The sequence below is a fragment of the Lissotriton helveticus genome, chromosome 9, assembly GCF_964261635.1.
Source record: "Lissotriton helveticus chromosome 9, aLisHel1.1, whole genome shotgun sequence".
Classification (NCBI taxonomy): Eukaryota; Metazoa; Chordata; class Amphibia; order Caudata; family Salamandridae; genus Lissotriton; species Lissotriton helveticus.
Genome location: NC_136070.1, coordinates 1,137,309,012 through 1,137,330,116, shown reverse-complemented (window position 1 = coordinate 1,137,330,116; position 21,105 = coordinate 1,137,309,012). Strand labels below are relative to the sequence as shown.

Sequence of the window (21,105 nt, the reverse complement as noted above, 5' to 3'; positions counted from 1 at the left end):
AGTATTATGTAGAGTAGACTATACACAGTTTTTATATGGCAGCATATATTCACTGCTTTAGCATAATGGTGTAATTTTTTATCTTTTTCACGATTCTATTCTCATAATGCTAACTACGCTACTCTGTTACATTCAATTGATTATTGCCTTACATATATTTTATACAAGAATCGCAATGCTTCAATAAATATTGAAACCCCTTGCTGAATATTTCCTGTGTATTACTTTGGGTATGCATGAGAGTCCAAATGAAAGGGTTCTAGATCTGTTACCACGATGTCCTTGGGTTGGGGGGTGGGGGAAGGTCATGGATGTCTTGTTATAAGGTTGCACACACATTTGTTACACTCTTGTGTGATTAGCCTACAGCCAGTCTGAAGGTTTGTGTGCCCCTGTGGACCCTGCAGGTCCTTGCAAGGCTCTCCCGCCCCCTCACACTCCACTGCACACCTGTCCCTCGACCCGCTCTTGTCTCCTATTAACCCCAGGTCTTCTCATTTTTTTTATATACCATCAACCTTTCAACCTGCTCTACCGCCCCAACCCCACCTCCCCCATCCTCACCCTCCAGCCCCTGCTGCCCTGCATGCACAGGTTGTCTGATGCCAAAAAGAGCACATTTTACATTGTAATCTACTCTCTTTGGCAACAGACACCCTCTATTTCCTGACGCTGTGCTGCTGGAGCCTCTGCAATGTTACAGACTGTGACATAGCACAGTCTCCAGCAGTGACTAAGCAGAGACCTTCAGCATTTTTGTGGCAGGCACATTTTTTACCCACTGCAAAGATACTCAGAATGTTTAGGTATGGGCTACAAATTTTGTTTTTTTTGCCGCAAAATCCTGGGGGGGGTCTCTACAAAAGTCACATAGCGCTGCACTAATATAGTGCATAAAAAATACTAAACCACATTTGAGATCTCACATGGATTTTTTTGCCGTAATATAGCACCTGAAAGCAAGTACTTATATAGTGTGCTGTGCTCTCAAAAACAGTTCTGTTGTTTGCCCCAAAAGTATAAGAAAAGTCCTGGGTTGTTTTCAGCTCTGGTTGCAGATCTTCTTCAAAATTTGATGATCAGGCATCGTGCTATGTCGACGGCATTTACTTAACAGATGATGACCTTTCTACACCCTTGACAAGAGTGGATCGCATAGTTTGTGATTTGCTCACATGGGGTACAGATTTAATGAAAAAAAAAAATCATCAAAGATTGCCCACCTAAATGGCCTGTTTCTGGGATACGAGCTGTCAGGTGAAGGCAAAAGTCTAGCAACGCACTTCTTAGAGAAGTTTGCGCTTTTACAACAACCAAACACATTGAAGAAACTTTAAACCATATCGGGATTCCTACATTTTGGCAGTACTAACAATCCAGATTACGCAGAAAGGGTTAATCCATTCTATGACTTGATACATCCAGACTTTTCAAGCACACATTTGACAACACACACAGACTTTATGTTCAGTACAAGCTGACATGCTAGCTCCAAACCACTTACACATGTAAAAACGGCAAACCTTGTGATCCTTATCGTTGCAGGTAAATCAGGATATACCTATGTTACATTTATTGTGGGATACACTGCACCAATTGAATATAAAAGAGAGAGAGAGAGAGAGAGATATATAGCTCATTGGCGACTGCGGTGCCCCCTTAGAGGCGATCATGAAAGCCAGTGTTCCCAACGCTAAAGCATAACATCCAAGATAGATACAGTGGGCCAACTCCGTCACCGCAACAGATGTAGACTAAAGATTTGACTCTACACGACAAACACAAGCATACCTACAGTACAAAAATGAATAACACCGGACTAATAAATCATGCCTCGATCAGTATGATTGCATCATCTATGATGACGGTTCTGCAGAGCCTGCCGTAGGGACAAAGCACCAATACTCTGCAGCGTGCACCGCTGTTAAGGGAAGAATGCAGAATGGTGAATTCCACCATGAAAAGACCTGCACGTAGTGATTAGGAGATTGCACAGTGAAGCTGGCAGAACTCAGAGCTGTAATTCTGGCACTGGAGAATACGGATCTCGGATTCCCCACACTCATAATTTACAGAGTTTTATATAGCGCAAACTTGACCCGAATCAGGTATCAGAGTGCTTTACATAGCACCAGTTGCATTACATGAGGACACAGTCATATTTTTTTTGTTAGGCACAGGGAGATTAAGTGATTTACCCAGAATCACAGGATGTTCAGCGTCATTGCTGAGACTCGAACCCAGTTCCCCAGATTCGAGGTCGACCGCTCTAACGATAGTGTGCGATTCGTATTATTGTGTCCAGTCTTACAGTGAGTATCTACACTACTGGAACCAGAAGTAATCAGAGCCTCCAAAGGCTACAAATAAACCACAAAGCCAGGGCTCGAAAAATCCACTCGCCTGCTCGCTATGGCGAGCCAGATTCAATCAGGATGAGCTATTTTTAGAGCCTACTTGACCTTTATGGCAAGTAGGAAGACAAACTGACTTTTGACCTCTGTCTCTGAAAGCGAGCAAATGTGACAAAATAACAAGATTTAAAGGCATCTTTATTGCTCACAAAGTGAAAGAGCAATAAAGATGCTTTTCAAACTGGTTATCTTGTCACATTTCCTCCACTATCAGAGACAGAGGTCAAGTACATTACAGTTAGGTAGAGTAGACTTTTCAAGTTACTAGTAACATTTATATGATTTTTCGAGCCGTGAAAGCGCTGTGGAACAAGTGGCTGAGCTGAAAGAATGCTTGCCACAGACTCATGTGATTCATACCTTGCGTAATCAACGTGTAGGAATACACGTTGCAGGGATTTCCATGGCTGATAAAGCCGCAAAATCAAGAGTGCAAACTACTGCTGTCGCTGCACTTACTCGTTCCAGTACGAGGACAGATAGAGACATTATGTCGGCTGTCAACATTTCATGTGACAACACCCATTGGCCAAAAGGCGTTCAAGCAAAGTACTCCTACTGGTTAAGTGCGCAAAATATACCATTTGCTCCGATTACCAGTGTGTGGGATCGAGTAATACCCAATTCAAACGCAGGTCAGGTTTAATCCTAGCAGCACATGAGGACCTAGTATCTGCACATGCAGGGGTCACAGCTACAATTTCAGTACTGCAGCAATGCTATTAGTAGCAAGGTCTTTATAAACAGACTAGGGACTTTGTCGTTAAATGTGACATCTGTCAGCACATGAAGGGTTGCACTGAAGCTCGTCCACCTCAGACACCTCTACTGTTCTCAAACAAGCCACTAGCTTGTGTTTATTTGGACCACTGCGGCCCCTTACAATCAGATGGGCTTACAAATACATCTTGGTAGTAGTGGGTTCTTGCTCTCAATTCCTATAGGTCTGGCCACAGCAATCCTCAGATACCCGAACTGTTCTAGAGTATATGCAAGTCTTTATCAGGACATACGCAGTTGGCACTTTCCATTCGGGCCAGGGTTCGCCTCTAGGCCTTACAAAGACACCATGGAAAAATTGGGTGTGACCGTGCAGTACTCCTCTCCTATAATCCCAAGGGAAATTTGGTAGAGGAGAGTAAGAACCTAGAATTAAAGCAGTCTTTATCAGTAAGGGCATTATGCTCACATCGCAGATGGGTCCCTCACCTATATGGGGTCCAGACAGCCCTAAACAATCTGGCTAGAAAATCCCTGGGTGGTCGGACTCCATATGAAATCTTGTTTGGGGTTAAGTTGTGGGTACCTGACCTTGACAGTACCAGCACAGTGGCAGCAGAAACACCCTTTGACATCAATGAATGTTTGGCTGTTTTACAGGAACTGAACAGCTTCTGGGATGCACAAAGTAACGCCCAAGTAAAACACAACACACCACCACTGGAGCAGTGAAGGAAGCACCAGCAACTCCTGGTTGGAGCCCCAAGATTGGTGAACTAGTCCAGAAGAAAATAGCGGACAAAAAAAAATGTGGGCAATCTTGCAGAGCACCTCTACACGTCCTGGATGTGGAAGGTACCAGAACTGTACTTTTACTGACCCTAGCTGGTTGTAAAAACAAGAGATTTGCATCAATAGATCTCATCAAACCACATCATGTGGCTGGTTTTACACAGTAGGGCATGTGGGAACCTGAGTAGTTACCCAGCTCCACCCACTACCACACAAGAAGTCCCATTGGAAGCTTTGATCAGCGATGAAGCTTCAACTTCCCGGCTGGGGATAGCAAATAACGAAGTATCTCTTCTACCTGATACATCAACTACTATACAAACAACTTGTACAGAAACACAGATATCTATTTGGAACCAAGACGCGGATGGTGTCTATGTCAATGTACCACAATTAGAGTCTACGCCAAGTTCTCCACAGCCTCCAAAGCTGCCAAAAATAGATCAAACAGCCTCAAAGCTACTTATCAACTTTGATTACTTCTTTTCATATTCATCTGAGCCACCTCCATCTCTCAGAGGTAGATTCCATGGCTATACCTGTGGATTACAATTTCATTATTTTTCCTCGTCCTCTAGATTGGTTTTGTGACAGTCTTTTTGCAGCTTCTGAACAGAAACTATCTATCAGAATGCTCTTCTGTACAATTGGTGAACTTGGTTTTAACAGCTCATTCTTCATCACACAAAGGTCCTCATTACGATGGCTGTAGGCCACCATAATATTGGGATAAAGACCACCCGACATGTAGTTGGCGGCTTCACCAGCCATATTACGATCCGACCGCCATGAAGGCAGTCGGAAAAATGCCTTTAAAAACTGCTACTTGTGCTGCGGGCCAGAAAAGGGCTGCAGCAAAAGCCACAATTGAAAAAGGCATGTTTTGAAAAATCCATGCACTTTGTGCCAGGCACCATGTGGGGCCTAGTACACAGTGCATGAATTTTGGCCCTCTTGGCCCCACAGCAGAGGTCCTCGGGGGACGGAGCCCCGCACCAAGCCAACAAAGTCCCATACTGTCTACCTTTACATGGCGGTTGGACCGCCATGTAAAGGTAGTGGGAAAAGGGACACCGTAATCCCTACAGCAGAGCCACCGCAGGCACCGCCCCATTGCTCCGACCGACACGGGCTTCCTGAGCCTGTTGGAGGTCTCAGTCGGTCCCTCCGCCAGCTGCACTCTGACCGACCACATTATTATGCAACGGTCAGAAGGCAGCCTATGTTAGACAGGCAGCTACTGATAGCCTGTCGGTGGCAAACCGCCCGACATCATAATCTGGCCCCATTTGCGAAGAGACCTTTCCCTGAAGAACATCTCTGCTTGTCTGTTTCCTGATGGAATTGTTTGGGATAGGTATCCTATGATGTATTTGGTCCAACTGAACCTTGGCAAATACAATATGTATTCCGTATTTCTTTAAATGATATTATCACCCCTATCACTATCTCCAATGATTGGGGCATCGATACAGTGCATGCAATGCTAGACGATCTAGAGTATTTCACTGTTTTTAAACTCTGATGATATGTATAATGGTAGGACTGATTATGATGAAATGTTCTGTTTTCAACATTATCGTCACCACTTCTTGCATAAAGCAAGTACTCCATGTGCAGTATTCAATTTTACACAATGGGAACACTGGACTACACCATCAAGTCACAAACGTTTGCACAGAAGTCTGCATATTTCTCTGGTCACAATCCAGCTGACCCAGCAGGCTCATACCATCAACAGCAAAGAAAAATGTACTCATTGGTACTAATCGGCCATATACTGAATATTTTATTTTCTAGTCGTCCACACAAATGTTTGAATTTTGGAGAGACACTGGTGATTTAAAATCCATTTGGAGAACTAAAGATTGGCAGGTTCAGGGGGAGAGATTATTTATAGCATGCCAGATATCGCATCAAATAATTTTCCTGAACAAACTGTGCAGCAAACATCATGTCTTGGCTAAGATAAAAGATTTAAATACACCAACCATTCCCACATTTGCCCATTTTGCAAATTGCCAACAGTTTGCCATTTACACAGAAGAAATATTAGACATCATGCTTTGCAACTGTTCATACAGTTCTTCAGGAAGCAATCATGGGGGGGTAGTTAGTGTGGCTGTTGGATACTAACAGATGTCATGCAGGTTTCCTGGGTGACACCAAAGGGTTTAAGATCAGTAGGCCTGACCTACGTTACGTGCAGACACAACACTTGGGTGGTAACAACTTATAGTGTTGGGAGGTTGTGCATTGATTGGCTAAAAACCTCAACACGGTCCCAGGAGAAACACTTGGCCCTTCTTTCGTATGACATAGGACAACAGGACTTTTTATTAGGTCCTTGAAACCCACTTCAAAAATTATTCTTGTATGCAATATGTAGTGAAGTGTGGAACGTTTTCCAGCAGGAAGCTGCTGAAAGACCACAAAATTGACAGGACAAATTTAGAAAGGGCTTTAGCAGTAGTTGATAATGGTAGGATTACATGGTCCACTAGGATATACTCTCTGGGTAACAATGTCATCTGCAATAGACATCATACAGAATGACTTGTCCTCTTTACAACATGGGCAGTCACAGCTTAGATCGATTAGGTTACTTAGCTCGACTTTTCATACACTTGATACTGATCTTGTACCATGGCAACACCTTAATGCCACTAGTTTCTTTTTTTCCTTACCATCTAACGAAACAAAGCATCATGGCAAGTAAGGATGCAACATGCTCTATGTTACATATAGCGAAGTTGGAAAAATTACCATTCACTGTTGCAGAAATAACTTCAGCGGATTGGTTAATCCACAGGTTTATTTCTATGCCAATTGCGACATTTCACTTCACATGCTGTCTTCTGTGCACTTTCGAGTGTGCCCTGTTCATATGCCTAGGAACACAACTGGTTCGGCCTATGGACATAGACCTACTAGTGAGCCTGTTAACGGCCCACTTGTACGGTTTTCCCTTGCGCTTGCTGTTGCTTCTGATCCGATGGGTGCCTCTGGGAACATCATCTGTGGTTGCTGGGAACAGCCATGTTTCGTCTACCTCTCGGAACACAAACAATCTAGCAGTTTCAAGTCATGGGGCTTATTTAAATCAGCTTTCTTTTAAATGAAAAATTGCTTTTGCGAATTTGTTTTAAATATGGCTTTTATATTTTTAACGATTATTAATGGCTTTCTGTATGTTCTTTGCTATTAAATGAACATGATGCTTCTTTGGAATTGATTAGGGTTTTTATACTTATTGGCCATTACATGTTGCGTTTGTTTAGAGTTGCTATTACCGACTCACGTCCACGGAGAGGGTGTCAGGTGGTCAGGTTAGGCCTAGTAAGGAACACCACCATTTACAGGCTCATGTTTCTTAAGTTACCTTCTCTTTTATGCACTATAAATTTTGACATACATTTGTGTGCGTACCAATGCAGGATAACATTTTCTGAATCAGCATTGCTTACATTTCCACTTTGTAGGCACACTATCACGACAACTTGAACATTCATTACAAGGGATGAAGTTTAATGCTCAAATGTCATTGTTGTTATTGTGCTTGGGATGAAGCTATCAACCTAGAACAACTGTGGCCTGGCTGAGGTTTCAACATGGCCGCATGGGTGCTGTTTATTATATATACAGAACCTCTTCCTTGTTTAAGTGAGAGAAGCACTCAATGGATACCGAGAGGTCACTGCATTCCAGAATTCCAGCTCCGCTGATTACTGTGTACCAACACGAGGGATGCCTAGCTCTACACCAAGACAGACAGCCTGATGACACTTACCAGCAGGTAATGAGGAGGTAGACCACCCGGTACGGATTTAGCCGATTACCCATCTTTGGCAAGGTTAGATTAGGATGCTCTAGATAAGAGTATACTGTACACGGTTTTTATATGCCAACATATATTCACAGTTTTATCACAATGATGGAATTAGTAATCTTTTTCACTATTCTTGGAATGCTAATTTGTTTGATTCTATTGAATATCACAGCATACGTATTTTATACAAGAATCCTTCCATAAATACAGAAATGCCTTGCTGATTATTTCCTGTATATTACTTTGGGTATGCATGCGAGTTCAAACAAAAGGATTCTAGATCTGTTCTGAGGTTGGACACACATTTATTACCCTGTAAGGTTTTACCCAGTAATGGGTGCAAATGGTGCACTGCGAGATAGCAGGACTATAGGCCAACATATCCTGAGAGTGTGCACAGAATCAGCCAGGCACAATCCTGATGTTTATGTTGTCCAACAAATATGCAGTAATACCGGGGAGGTACAAGCCATACAATAGCCTACCTTGTTCCAAAACTCTGGAAATCCTTACCAATCGGCCTCAGGACGAACGCCAGTCTTCTAAGTGTTAGAAAACAACTCAAAACACATCTATTCGCTTAAATAGCTCACTACCTAAGCAAGGTATGTTAGCACTGGGACGGCCACCTCTGGATAACTTCAATACAATCCTTTAATTTAATTGGCACTAGTTAAGACAATTCATGCAGATTATGTAGATTTATCAAGTTTCAGGGTATATCACTGAGAAGACAGGCCAGTTGGTTATCTGCTATTCACATGTTTTAACAGTTATAAAATATCTCAGTGTAATTGTGCCAGATGAGGAACGCTGCAGGTCATCTGCAAGTCATTGGTTTCTAAGTTAGTAAAATAGCTCAGTTACAGATTGTGTTAATTGCAGAAATCCTCGTGTAACCTGCAGGTCACATGTTCCAGTCCGTGTAAAATTGGATGGTGGAATTTGTGCCTGTTAAAAACAGAAACACAGAACTTACAAAGGTATAAATTTGCACTTTTTATTTTACTGAGGCAGCTAAAATGGACACGGTTGATATGGTTAGTAATTAACATCGATAAAGAAGGGCCAAAGCAATTCTATTAGTGGTATTACACAGGCCCACACAGATCTGCATATCTTACAAGTTGCCACTATGTGTGCTCATGCTATCGGATGGAATCTTGCAGTGGTTTTCCTGCAATAAGGGCAATTGCAGCCCAACAATGAACAAAAGTGGTAAAAAGATATATAAATGGCCATTGATTTAGAGAATAGGCTTAAGGACATAAATCTTTGAAGAGTTTGTAAACCACTTTATGGATGTAGACTTCGGTGTGCTCAACTGCATACCAGCGAGTCGCAGTAAGTCTTTTTAATTATGAATTGAAAACCATCATGAAGTAAATATAGATACACCAAATAAACTCTTTATCAAACCTGCAATATTAACTAGGACATCACTGGCACAACATCACAGTCAACTAACATTGGGTTCATAAGCAGGATGAAGAAATACAGATATAATGAAAGGTTATGAAATAACGCTATCAGTTAAGAAGAGCATGACAAGTGCCCCTAAATGTAGCTATTAGGCTTAATTGATACTTTCACCAAGTCCCTGTATATATTCCTGGGGATGGCAGATATGAATGGCAAAAGTGGCTGAATCATCAGTCAGTTAAAGGCCAGTCTCCTATAGCTGGACAATTAATCTGTGACATAAGATTCAATGACAAGAAGCCTTTGGAAAAACAGTAGTTACCAGTTTTCAACCTGAAGGTATTTGTAGTAAGTTCAGAAATAGTCCATGACTGCCAAAGATGTCTACAACTAGTTAAAAAGAATTTCCATCCATCCTTTGATTTCTCGTGTTTTTAGAATCTAAGTTTTATTAGTTTTGATCATACGTAAGATATATTTCACTGAGGTTCTTAGAAAATCTAAATAGAGTAAAGTTGAAATAAAATCATAGTCAGTGATATGGATGTACAGGGGAAAAAGGAGAAAATATATTTTTACAAGTTAACTAAAGACCAAACAGATAAATAGAATGCATGGTATTAAATATCATGACTAAAGTTTTGTCATATGAGAAAAGCAGAAATTACCTGAATTGGAGTCTGGGAAAGACAAATAACAAATGTTGCTCTTCTGAAAAATAGAGAGAACAGCTTATTTAAAAATAACTAATGGAGATAAGCACATTTCCTATGATTTTGATGATTATTTTTATTGAGTTTAACTATGTACTCACCTCTTTGTCTGTCAATTTTGCATGTTCTGGGTACAATACCTAAAAAATAAACAGGCAATATTATCAGATAATGAAAAGTGTTTGGAAATAAAGATGACCGACCATAACCAAATATTTTTTGCAGTTTTTAACATGCCAACTTTCTTTGCTCTTCATCACAAAGGCAATACACGCTCCTATATATTCTGGTGCATTAGGGCTACTATCCCCCATGTTTTACGAGGACATCAAACAAAGCACTAATCATATAAAACAGACTTGCAAATCTATGCAAAAGGAGCACTTGATCTGTATTTCTAGACTTGAAATATTTTATTCCCTTGATTGACAACCAATAATGATCATACAGATTTTTGGGACGCATACGAAGAGGACATAACCATGCAACACATACAGCAATCCAGTGTATTCCAACATATTTAAGAATTATGAAACATGTTTCAATATCATGGTCTGGCCTTTCCTTTTGAAAACAAAAGATAAAAAAGATCCCACTACAGACGTAACTGTTGTTTGCTCCTCAAATCTATATATGGGAGTGGGCTGTCTTATAAATACAGAACATATTTATATGGTGCACAGTTAACTTACCTAGTTTGGTGTATGTAAAAAGCACAAACATGTCCCAGGTGGAAGATTTTGAGGGGGGATAATTAAGTGGAGTATTACGAAGAGGACAAGATACAAGCACACAGATCTGCTGGTTACACACACTTAGTGATGCAAAACGACAAGACAAACAGATGCTTTGGTTAAAGAAAGAGCAAGCATCTAGCCTTTGGTCATGGAAGGAGGTGATTTTCTTTTCTGTTTTATATTTTCTTGCTCTGAGGTCTCAGTTTGGATCAGGTTTGATATGTACTGGGAGGGGGAGCCAATGGAGGTGGGAGAGTGCTCTTTTCTAACATGCTGTGGCTGGTATTCACGCCTAGAAGACTGCTCTCAGGGGCAAAGGTAGAGGGAAGGAGGTCAGTGAGGTGATCGTCACCCAGTCTTTCTGAGAAAGGAAAAGAGCTTGCTAAATAATGGAAGTTGTTGCATGTTCTCGGTCTGCGTTTATATAAAATGATCGATCCCTGAGACACTAAGGGGCCGAATATGATGTCATCAAGAAAGGCTCCAAACGAGATTCGTATTCTGCAAATCCGATTCGGGAAGTATGTTCACAACCGAATCGAACACCTGTCCAGACGACCGATTACGATTCAAGGAAGCCATCCGGACTGTCCGAATTGGTATCGAATGAGATTCAGGCAGCCCGAGTCGCTCGGAGCTAAATCGTAGAGCCCAATGGAGATGGTTTTCAAAGGAGCGAGCACGATGACCGATTCGGACAGCCATTCCGAATCGGTTTGGCCGAGAAGAAAAGGCTATGGGAATCAGACTTCGGAGGCTCGTAGCAGGCCCCCCTTCACCCGAAGGTCTCTGGATGGAGCCCCTGAGGGCACCCAAGGGACCCCCTTTCCCAACCATGCACAGTGTGGCAGGCACCACGGAGTGCCCGTCACAGGGTGCAAGGTTTTCCCCACCCACCCCTTTTTTCAATGGGAGCCTGTGTTCTCGTTTGGAACACAGGCTTCCATTGAAGTCAATGGGAGTCCGACCGAACCGAGTCCGCAACCATCCGGACACATCGTAAACGGACAGTAGGACTCCCCGAATACGAATCATTCGGAAAGCATTCCTAAACTGATTTGGTGGGAATGGTTTCCTGACAACATCGTAATCTGCCCCCAAGACAAATCAGTATTACCACAAACTGCATTTCTCTTGTGGAAGCTAGTTTCAATTAGCATGATTTTCGACGATTCAAATAAGGCTAAAACTCAAATCTTTGTAAACCAAGAAATGTGTTCTTGTACTCAATGGCGCTGTATCTCAGCTGAGACATAATCCACCTTTTATTATAAGAGGCTAGTGCTTAGTTAAGGTGACTGATCTCGGAATTGTCACCTTTCTGTTGAATCAGAATATGAAAATTCAGTTTTTTGGAAGGATGTCCATGGTAATAATGTCTAAATGCTAATTGGGAATAAGTTTAGTTGTATATTAGTACATCATGCACCACTATGTTATGCATCATACTGCTACCTTAACCACCAACTGCTTCACCCCTCCAATTAATTCACCTTTTAGTAGCTATTTTTTTTATAGTGTAACTTTGTTATTGTTATTATAATTTCAGAGTATTTAAATCGCTTACAATTGATTTTTTTAGTGAATTAGTTTCTTATACTTCCTCCAATGTTTACTGTAGAATGGACTATTTCCTCCCTAATAACATCTTTTTAAAATTATTTCTACATTATTTCCCCCCACTTTTATAACACTATTAATAAAGCATACTCAAATATTTCAAATTAGTTTTTATCTAAACCCAACAACTTCCAAGCCCTTTATATTTTTTATATTTAAATTAAACACCGTCTTTTTTCTTTTACATAACCTTGACCATATTTAAAATGCTATCTTGTTTGTTTCAAAATAAAACTGCTGTACAAAATAAATAGCACAATACATTATTAATAATTAAAATTAATATTCTTAATACTTTATTACAGTTATTACACTTTGGTGAGCTATAACTCCAAACATTTTGGTGATTTAAATAGGTTACCCTAATATTAATATTTTAAACATTAGCGATAGTAACTTACTGTTATAATAATTTTCTTTATTAAAATGACAAATAAACAATATAATTAGCGCACAACATTAATAGTAATGTTATTTAAATATCTAAGCTTAATATTTTGTGGGTAAAGCCCCAAACCTCCTACTATTGTTATTGAATCTAATAAATGCAGTTTATTAAATCATAACTTACTTAATAAATGTTAATAGTAATTTGTCACACTACATTTTATGTGGGGAGGGGTCCCAGAGGAGTCCCTAAACTCACTCCATTAATTCTATTTTAAAAATGTATTAAATATATAACAGTTTCAATAAAAAATAATATTTGATGAAGTTACATTGCTTTTTTTTTATTCTTACCTATGCTAATGTAGTACCTAAAGAGGAAAGAGTTTTCACGGTGTAGTAATGGCGATATGGTGGCCCATCGATTGTGGTTGAGATTCAGTGCAGTGTGTCATCAAAGGCCAGTTCTAGCATCACAGGCAAACAGTGCCATACTTTAGCACTTAGCAAAACCAAAGGAAATGATGGACGAAGCATTGACAATACAAGCACTCACCCCCAGTCAAATTATCTGGGTTTAATCCATCACCATTCTTTAGCCCACTCCGCCACCCCAGTTCAGACATGGCCATATGCAAATCAGTCTGACCCTGTGCCTCATGGGAACAGTCCAGCCCGAACTGCCAAGCCATGCCTTCCCTGGACCGGAAACAAGCTTCCCAGGACCGGTTTCTGGCATTGCAGCCGTCTTCAGCCGGGCTTGCTTGAATCCAGTGGCAAAGTGAGCAAGGGACTCACGTCTGAGCATACCCTGCCAACTTATGGCGAACAAAGCAAAACCAAAGGAAATGATGGACGGAGCGTTGACAATACAAGCACTCACCCCCAGTCAAATGATCTGGGTTTAATCCATCACCATTCTATTTTAAAAATGTATTAAATATATAACAGTTTCAATAAAAAATTATATTTGATGAAGTTACATTGCTTTTTTTTATTCTTACCTATGCTAATGTAGTACCTAATGAGGAAAGAGTTTTCACGGTGTAGTAATGGCGATATGGTGGCCCATCGATTGTGGTTGAGATTCAGTGCAGTGTGCCATCAAATGGCAGTTCTTGCCCTACAGGCAAACAGTGCCATACTTTAGCACTTGGCAGCGTCAAGTTGTAATATGTAGCCATTACACATAGGGCCTCATTATTTCTGTGTGAAAACCGGCAGACCATAGGTCAACGGTTTCATACACCTCATTACGATGTAACCACACTTAGGGGCTGATTACGTGTCGGGCGGAATTGGCTCCGCCCAACATCGTCTCAGTCATGGTACTGACCAACACCTGGTCGGAGGTACTGACTGGCCCGTTAGAATGTGACCAAACACTGTTCGGTCGTATTCATACATTTTACAATGGGAGCATGCATTCCGGCTAGAATGCAAGCCCCAATTGTAAAATGGGAGGTGCAGTTCATCCCTGCATCCCGTGGCAGGCACCTCACAGGGTGCAGGGATCAACCATAAGTGCCCCTTCAGTCTCAAACCGGAGGCCGTGCACCCAAGGGGGCCCCCAAATGAGAGTTCCAACGGCCTTTCCGTGTCGGAAAAGCTGGCACAGAAAGGCTGCCGAAATCCAAAATCATAATCCCAAGGGCAGAAAGAGCCACCCTTGGGATTACAAGCTGCATTCTGACTGGCCGACGAGCCTGTCGGAAGGCAGCCGGAATGACCGGCCGGATTCCTTTCCGACTGCCTCCATTGTAATGAGGCAGTTGGAAATGAATCCGACCGGCATATTACGATGCGGTCGTAAAGGTTCCGTGGTGCAGTGTCAAGCGCCCATTTCTCTATGGAAGTGTGTGCGCCGGGTGGAAACCGCCCACAAAATAAGTTCCCATTAAGAAATAGGTGTTTGTGACAATCCCGGCACTGTGTGGAAGGCAGCTTACAATGCCGGCCACACGGTGCAGGGATTTTCAGGGGGGCACCATAGGTGACAGTCAGGGCCACAACTGTAGGCCGCGGTGGAATGAAGGTTCGCTTTCCAACAGCCTTTCCATTTTGGAAAGGCCGACATAGAAAAGCTGTCAGAAACCGACATCATAATCCAGACAGCGAAAACGCCATCCTTAAGGGATTATGAGCGGTTCCGCCTCGCCCTGGCCTTGAGTCTGTCAGAACCAAGTCGGATTAACCGGCCGGTTTACACCCCGACCGTCGACATGGAAATTCGGCGGTTGGAATGTAAACTTACCATGTCAGTCGGTAAGCCTTCAATGAGCGGTCGGAGGCTTACTGACCGACAACCTAATTAGGCCCTTAGTGTCATACTCCCAAGTTGTTCGAACAGTCCTACTATTGCATGGTTTAGTCCTTTAGGAGAAGGGCATTTGCAGTGTTCTTCATATTTATACATAAAATGTGAAATATTCTTCACATTGAAATAACATTGCCAATATGTGCCTGATGTCCTGCCCATCCTATTGAGAATGCATAGGCCTCTATATCTCCACGCAGTACAGTGCATTTTTTGACTGGAAAGAAACAGTGCATTGAGAGGGAACGAACCATGGTATAAAAGCTATTGACTAAAGATTACACATTTCTCTAGACTACCCCCACAGTCTAGAGACTGGCTCTAAGTTGGGGTCCTAGGAACATTATCTGTAGACTGAAGGCTGCATTACAGGATGTGCTGATAAAATATCAAAGGTTGAGGAAACCGTTATTTGTAAGCATATCAGAAAGGAACACCAATCCTGGATTTACTGGTTAGCAATTTCTTCACTCCTCCAGAACTATAAGGCAGGAAAAGATTGGGGGGGGGGGGGACTGTTAATTATTTACCTATGCGTGTTACCATTTCTGCAGATCAAGATCATGCAAGAAAAACTAGTCATTCGGGTGATGAATGGTTTTCATAAAATTTCCTTTGTTGCTATCCTCTCGAAATAACTATTTCACCCAAAGACTTACCAATAAGGACGCTATGTATTTGTTAAAAATTCATTAACTATAATATAGTTTATATACAGAGCTTTCGAGTTCACAAGGCAAATGTGATCTGCTAAAATAGAATACTACATCCAACATTTTGGTCTGGTCAGCCACCTCTTCCAGCTTCTGGCTCAGGTCCTGACAGGAGGCTTGGATCAAACGCTGGTTAGCATCAGAGATTTCAAATCAGTTTTTTATCTCTGCCTTAAGGCGCAGCAAAATAAACGCTAATGACTCGGACAGAACGCAGCCAGACGACTCAGACCTATTCGGTAAGTTGCTATATGGTTGGGAGGCTGCCTTCCCCTGGTGATGCTCCTGGTGGGATTCCCATCACCCCCCCCCCCCCCCCCACAGTCACTCTCTAGGGTCTCAAGGGCCTCCATCTGTTGCTACTACTAATCTGTGGGATGCACTGGGCAGAGCCGATCACATCTAGGCTGTGCTATTGGCTCCTAAGAAGCTTTGTGGGGACTCAATACCCAGACTCCCTTCTCCCCAGCCCCTGCTGGTAGGGCCCCCTCGGCACTCCGTGGATGTGCTTCTAAAGACGTGATTCTAAAAAAGAATTGAAGGATGGGGTCACTTTGATCTGGGTAGCTGGCTTTTTCCCGCCCCTTCCCCCAGCTCCTGCCTTTTTAGAGGGCTCTGTTGATTACTTTTTAGGATTAAGGCTCAAGGCCCTAGTACCCCTCTCAGCACCGGTGCCTGTGGGATGTGTACTGTTTTCAGGGATTGCTTTAAAGTATTTTACTGCAGGATAATCTCCCGACCCTACCTCCCGAGGGGCTGCAGAAAGAGGTTGGGGAGGCAGAGTGTAGAGTAAGTATCTTGAGCAACGTCACAAATTATTGTACCAACCTTCTTCCATAGAAGCAGCTCCTAGGCTTCTCCAAGACCCTTTTTCCATCTCCATTCTGCTGCTGCTGACAAATGACACCCAGGTTCAGGGGGATCTTGGTCTCTGGGATATTCTCCCAGGCCGTTACAATTCAAGCTGGGAATCCCAGCAGCTGTTGCCAGCATCAGAGAGAGCACTCCGGGGATAGAGGGCGCTTTATGTTGAGGACTCTCACAGCTAAAATACAAGAGAAGATGACACCGTTTATCTGGGCCTCTGGCACGGTTAGGCTTTCTCAGAAAAAATAGAGGCGTAGATTGCGAAAAGAGGGCCTTGCATTGCCAGATTTGCACCTCTATTGCGATGCCTTCCAATTTTAAGATGCTCCTGGGAACACCGGACAATTCACTTTGGGGTAGTATATTAACTGAAGTGACTAAGGAGCTGGGTTTTTATTGGTTTCCTTTCTAAATATGGGGCCACAAAATACTTTTAAATAGTCTGATTATAAGTCTTGAAGGCTGCACTCAGTGCTTGGTGCAGAGTCAGGAAAACCCAGGGTATTAATTATTACTACAACTTTTTACCTATCTGGAACTCCCTGGGCACCCCAGAGTGTCTCTTAAGACACCTTCAGCTACCCTTTAAGAAATGCTGGAATGACAACTTGGGGGAGAATATTAACAGTACAGGGGGTTACTACCCTGGTAGGAACGTAAGATTGGGATTAGTGGGCTTCTATCCAGATTTAAATATTGGAAGCTCTCTTCTTGATTCGCTAGCGGGAAACAGGAGACCAGGGGCACTTGGGAAATTGAGCTGGGATTGCAGGATGGGCGGTCTATGAAACAAAAGGTCTCCATATGGCATCGGAAGCTTTTATATGCAGACGACGTTAATCTGAAGGCCCCTCACTAAGTGTGGGAAGAGATGATGCCCGAGTCAGAGTCATCACACCTGTGGCACGTAGCCTTAAAACTACTGCACCACACGATTAAGCCTGCAAATTCGAACATTTATCATTTTTCCACCCTTAATAGAATATTCTGGACCCTGCAAAGGAAGCAAAATTTGAAAAAAAACATATCCCAGGATGCAGACGTTGTGGTCTGCCTGAAGCGCACGATGAGAACATGCTCTCCACTTGTCCATCAATTTCCTATTACTGGTAAACTGCGAGTAAAATCATCTCTGGGATCAGGAGTCACAAATAAGGTAAGCTCCTTTCTTGTCTTGTTTGGTGTAGACACTGGAACCTATATTCTCCTGGACGGAACCGAGCAGTACCAGCTATTTATTTAATGCTCCTCTCCAGAAGGGAGATCTACAGAAATTGGCTAAACCCAACTCCCCCTACTGAGAGGCGTGGCTGATGGCTTCTTGCCAGACTTGAAGGTTAGACCTAGACAGCTCTCCAGGTAGGGTTGATACGATCTGGCCCAGATTTTTTAGGTGATATGGCACGTCTGCTTAATAAGACCAAGCAGTTCTATGATTACACCAATGTACGAATGCATTTGGGCTTTACAGCCTGTCCTAGTTAGTGGGGTCAAGTATATGCATCAGGTTGAATTGCCAGATACTTTATTCTCACACGATTCCCCAGGCTGCCTATCCCATCGGAAAAGTTGGTCCAACGTACACTGACGAATTATGCACTACATACTTTTGGGGATCTCTTTACCGACCAACATGAGTTCTCCTTATATGGATCATTTTATGTTGCAGCTTCAGAGGGCGCTCAGGGCTCAGATTCAATCATATCTGTTTCCCCCTAATGAAATTACACCACTGACAATGGTGATCGCTGACATTGATGGGGATAGACTAATCTCTAAACTAGATCACATTTGTTTGGATCTTTTGCCTACCCGCGATTTTAGACTTAAAGCTACATGGAAGCCCGATCTGGGACACTCCTTGACTGAAGGTATGGTCCGCCTGATGCTCACAGACATGCCTTGCTTCCTTTAATCATCGCCATAAGATGATACACTACACTTCCTGCATAGGACTTATGCTACACCCGCCAAACTAGCCCGTTTGGACACTACCTAATCATCCGCTTGCCCAAAAATGGCACGCAACAATAGCAGACTATGTACACATGATGTGGACATGCAATAAAATTGCATCGTAATGGAGAGAAGTCTTCGATGAGATTGCTCTTATGACACACGCCCCCATCAAACCTACCCCTCTACTTGCTCTTTTAGGCTACATACAGGACATACCCATTACTCCTCGCCAAAAGGGAGATAGCCACACATTGGTGGAGCAAACACTCACCTACAGTAGCAGCATGGATTAAGAGCCTAATGTACTGTGATACTAATAGCGAGCTGCACTTTTCCCTGTTGCCACCCATTTCTAGGCCTAGGGATATTTGGTAGCCACTGAGGAATTATTTGCTTAAGTTAGACTCATCAGACACGACTCATCCACCATGAGCGACCTAACTATTGGGCTACAAGTGATATATGCCCCCTCCTCCCGAGACCGGTAAACACATAAAATATGCAACTTGTTGTTGCGCCTTTAAAAGGTGAATTGTGGTGTTCCTAGATTCATTATTGTATGTATTTGCTTTTCTGCGTTATGTAATAGCAATTTTTTCTTTCTACTCCCTTTTCGAGAGAGCCGCTTTCCTGTGTACGGTATTATAAAATCTGAAAAATAAAGTTATTTGCTGATACCTGCATGGTCAAATTGAAATTGGTTTCCTTGTACTGCTCACCAATAGTTCATCTTCAATAAAGGTATTTTTAATAATGTTAGGTTTATTAGCTTTCCAGTTACTAATAAACCCCGTTAATCTTTCTTATGACTTGATCTAAACTTTCACTCCAGTTTGCGGATTCCTTTACACACAGTCATAAAGTTGTCACTTGCGTAGCAAATTAATATTTTATGTGTATTTTCAGTTTTGCAAAGTTTCCCCAAAAAACCTTTTTTTGAGTTGTGAGCATTTGTTTCCACTAATATGCGGTCTACATCCCCTACAGGCAGGCTGATCGACAAAAAATCCTATTCATACTTTTCATAATTAATCCTAATAAAACCGTAGGGTCTATTATTGGCTTACTTTTTTAAAGTTAATCATAGGCAATCAGTGTATTAACCTAATTCGCCTCCTTTAACGATTAAAGAAACAAGTTGTTTCCCTGTAACTACAGGTGCGGCACTAGTATCTTTCATAGATTCTCATGCTTGAATCATTACCCGTTGTTGGGGTGGGAATCCCACAGTAACTTTACTAAAACAGAATGAGAGCATAGAAGGCTGGCAAGGTCTTAAGACAGTTTCCAAATCTCCTCATTGCAAAAGACTCTAAGTGTAGCCAATGTGGAGGGAGTGCTCGGACCATCCTCCTTCCAGAGGCCACATCACCTAAGGTTTCCACCACAAGTGTTAAAAGCATTAAGTGTTGCACGGTTAGCCTCTACTGGGAAGATACCAATGCTGGCAAGATTTAGTTGAATGTAAGTAACTGGTTTCTTTTTCTGCATTGGATCTTTCGTAGATTCCCATGCCTGAATAGGATTAGCAAACAATATCACATAATACCATATCACTGCAGATAATGGGGTAGAACAGTATGGCAAAAGAGAGAATGGGAGCGACCCCACACCCAAGAGAAGGGGTACCACAGGTAAGAAAAAAGGAAGTTTCTCCTGGGAATAATTTTGCACTAAGCCGCGATCAACAATCGATCTTCACTCAACCACATACATACACAGTAGCAAAAGTGTCGCCGGAAGCAACACCGGAATGAATCATCCAGGGCCCACTATAGTCAGTTATGTATAACAATACTCAAAAACAACTGATATGCAAAAGTAAACAAATTTAATACACTTCATGTAATTTATACAATAGATAAAACATCATCAAAAGACAATTTTGAACAGACAGTTTAAAAATTAAAAAACACCTATGTGTTAACAATATAAAAAACAACTATCAGAGAACAAAACAGTGTATGATCATAAGCACATCAGTAATTGGTTACTCCTAATGGAATTCATTATAATCATATATTATGGGTGTCCACAAATTATCTCATCTATTCGCCACCCTATCAGATTCCTGGATGTAACTCCATGTAATACGTCGACGCGTTTCGATGGCCCTTTTGTGATTATAAGCCACCTTCTTCAGGACAAGGTATATAAACTGTTCTCTTTCAGTTGAACAAATAACCAATATTTCTCACTGTATTGCTCGAGTGGGTCATGGAACAATTGTAACACACACGGTTGGTGATGTGAGCGGGGCTCCTTAGGGATCCAACGCTCCTGGATTTTAACACTATCAACACGAAAGGAATATTCCTCCAATCAAGAAATATTCGAGAAAAAAAGGCGGGGCTCCTTATAGATCTTGGTGCAATCGCTTGGGGGATATTTGTCCTCCCACGTAGTGTCACCGATTTTAATGGAGGAATCCGCGTTTTCCCTTCCTCTCTCTTTTTAGGGGTAGTGAAAACAGATGTTTCTATATCAGAGATGTAAAAAGATGTGGCGCGTCAATGGACTGCGTGCCTGTATTTAGCCTCAGTCTTCATCCAAGTTATATTTATGTGATGATAGAAGGGTAGGATCTCCTGCTCGGGTTCTGGCGTCCTTCCGAT

The 21,105-nt window shown here is 42.1% G+C and overlaps 1 protein-coding gene across 2 annotated transcripts in view; it reads right to left on the bottom strand.

Annotated features, from left to right (window-relative positions):
* The window catches only part of DENND6A (DENN domain containing 6A), a 412,594-nt gene that overhangs the window by 247,102 nt on the left and 144,387 nt on the right, over positions 1–21,105 (bottom strand). For both annotated transcript variants that reach the window (XM_078661568.1, XM_078661567.1), the window contains exons 2-3: positions 9,992–10,030; positions 9,846–9,888 (exon numbers count right to left, since the gene is read on the bottom strand). In XM_078661568.1, the coding sequence (XP_078517694.1) occupies positions 9,846–9,888; positions 9,992–10,030 (82 nt within the window). The remainder of the gene's footprint in view (positions 1–9,845; positions 9,889–9,991; positions 10,031–21,105) is intronic.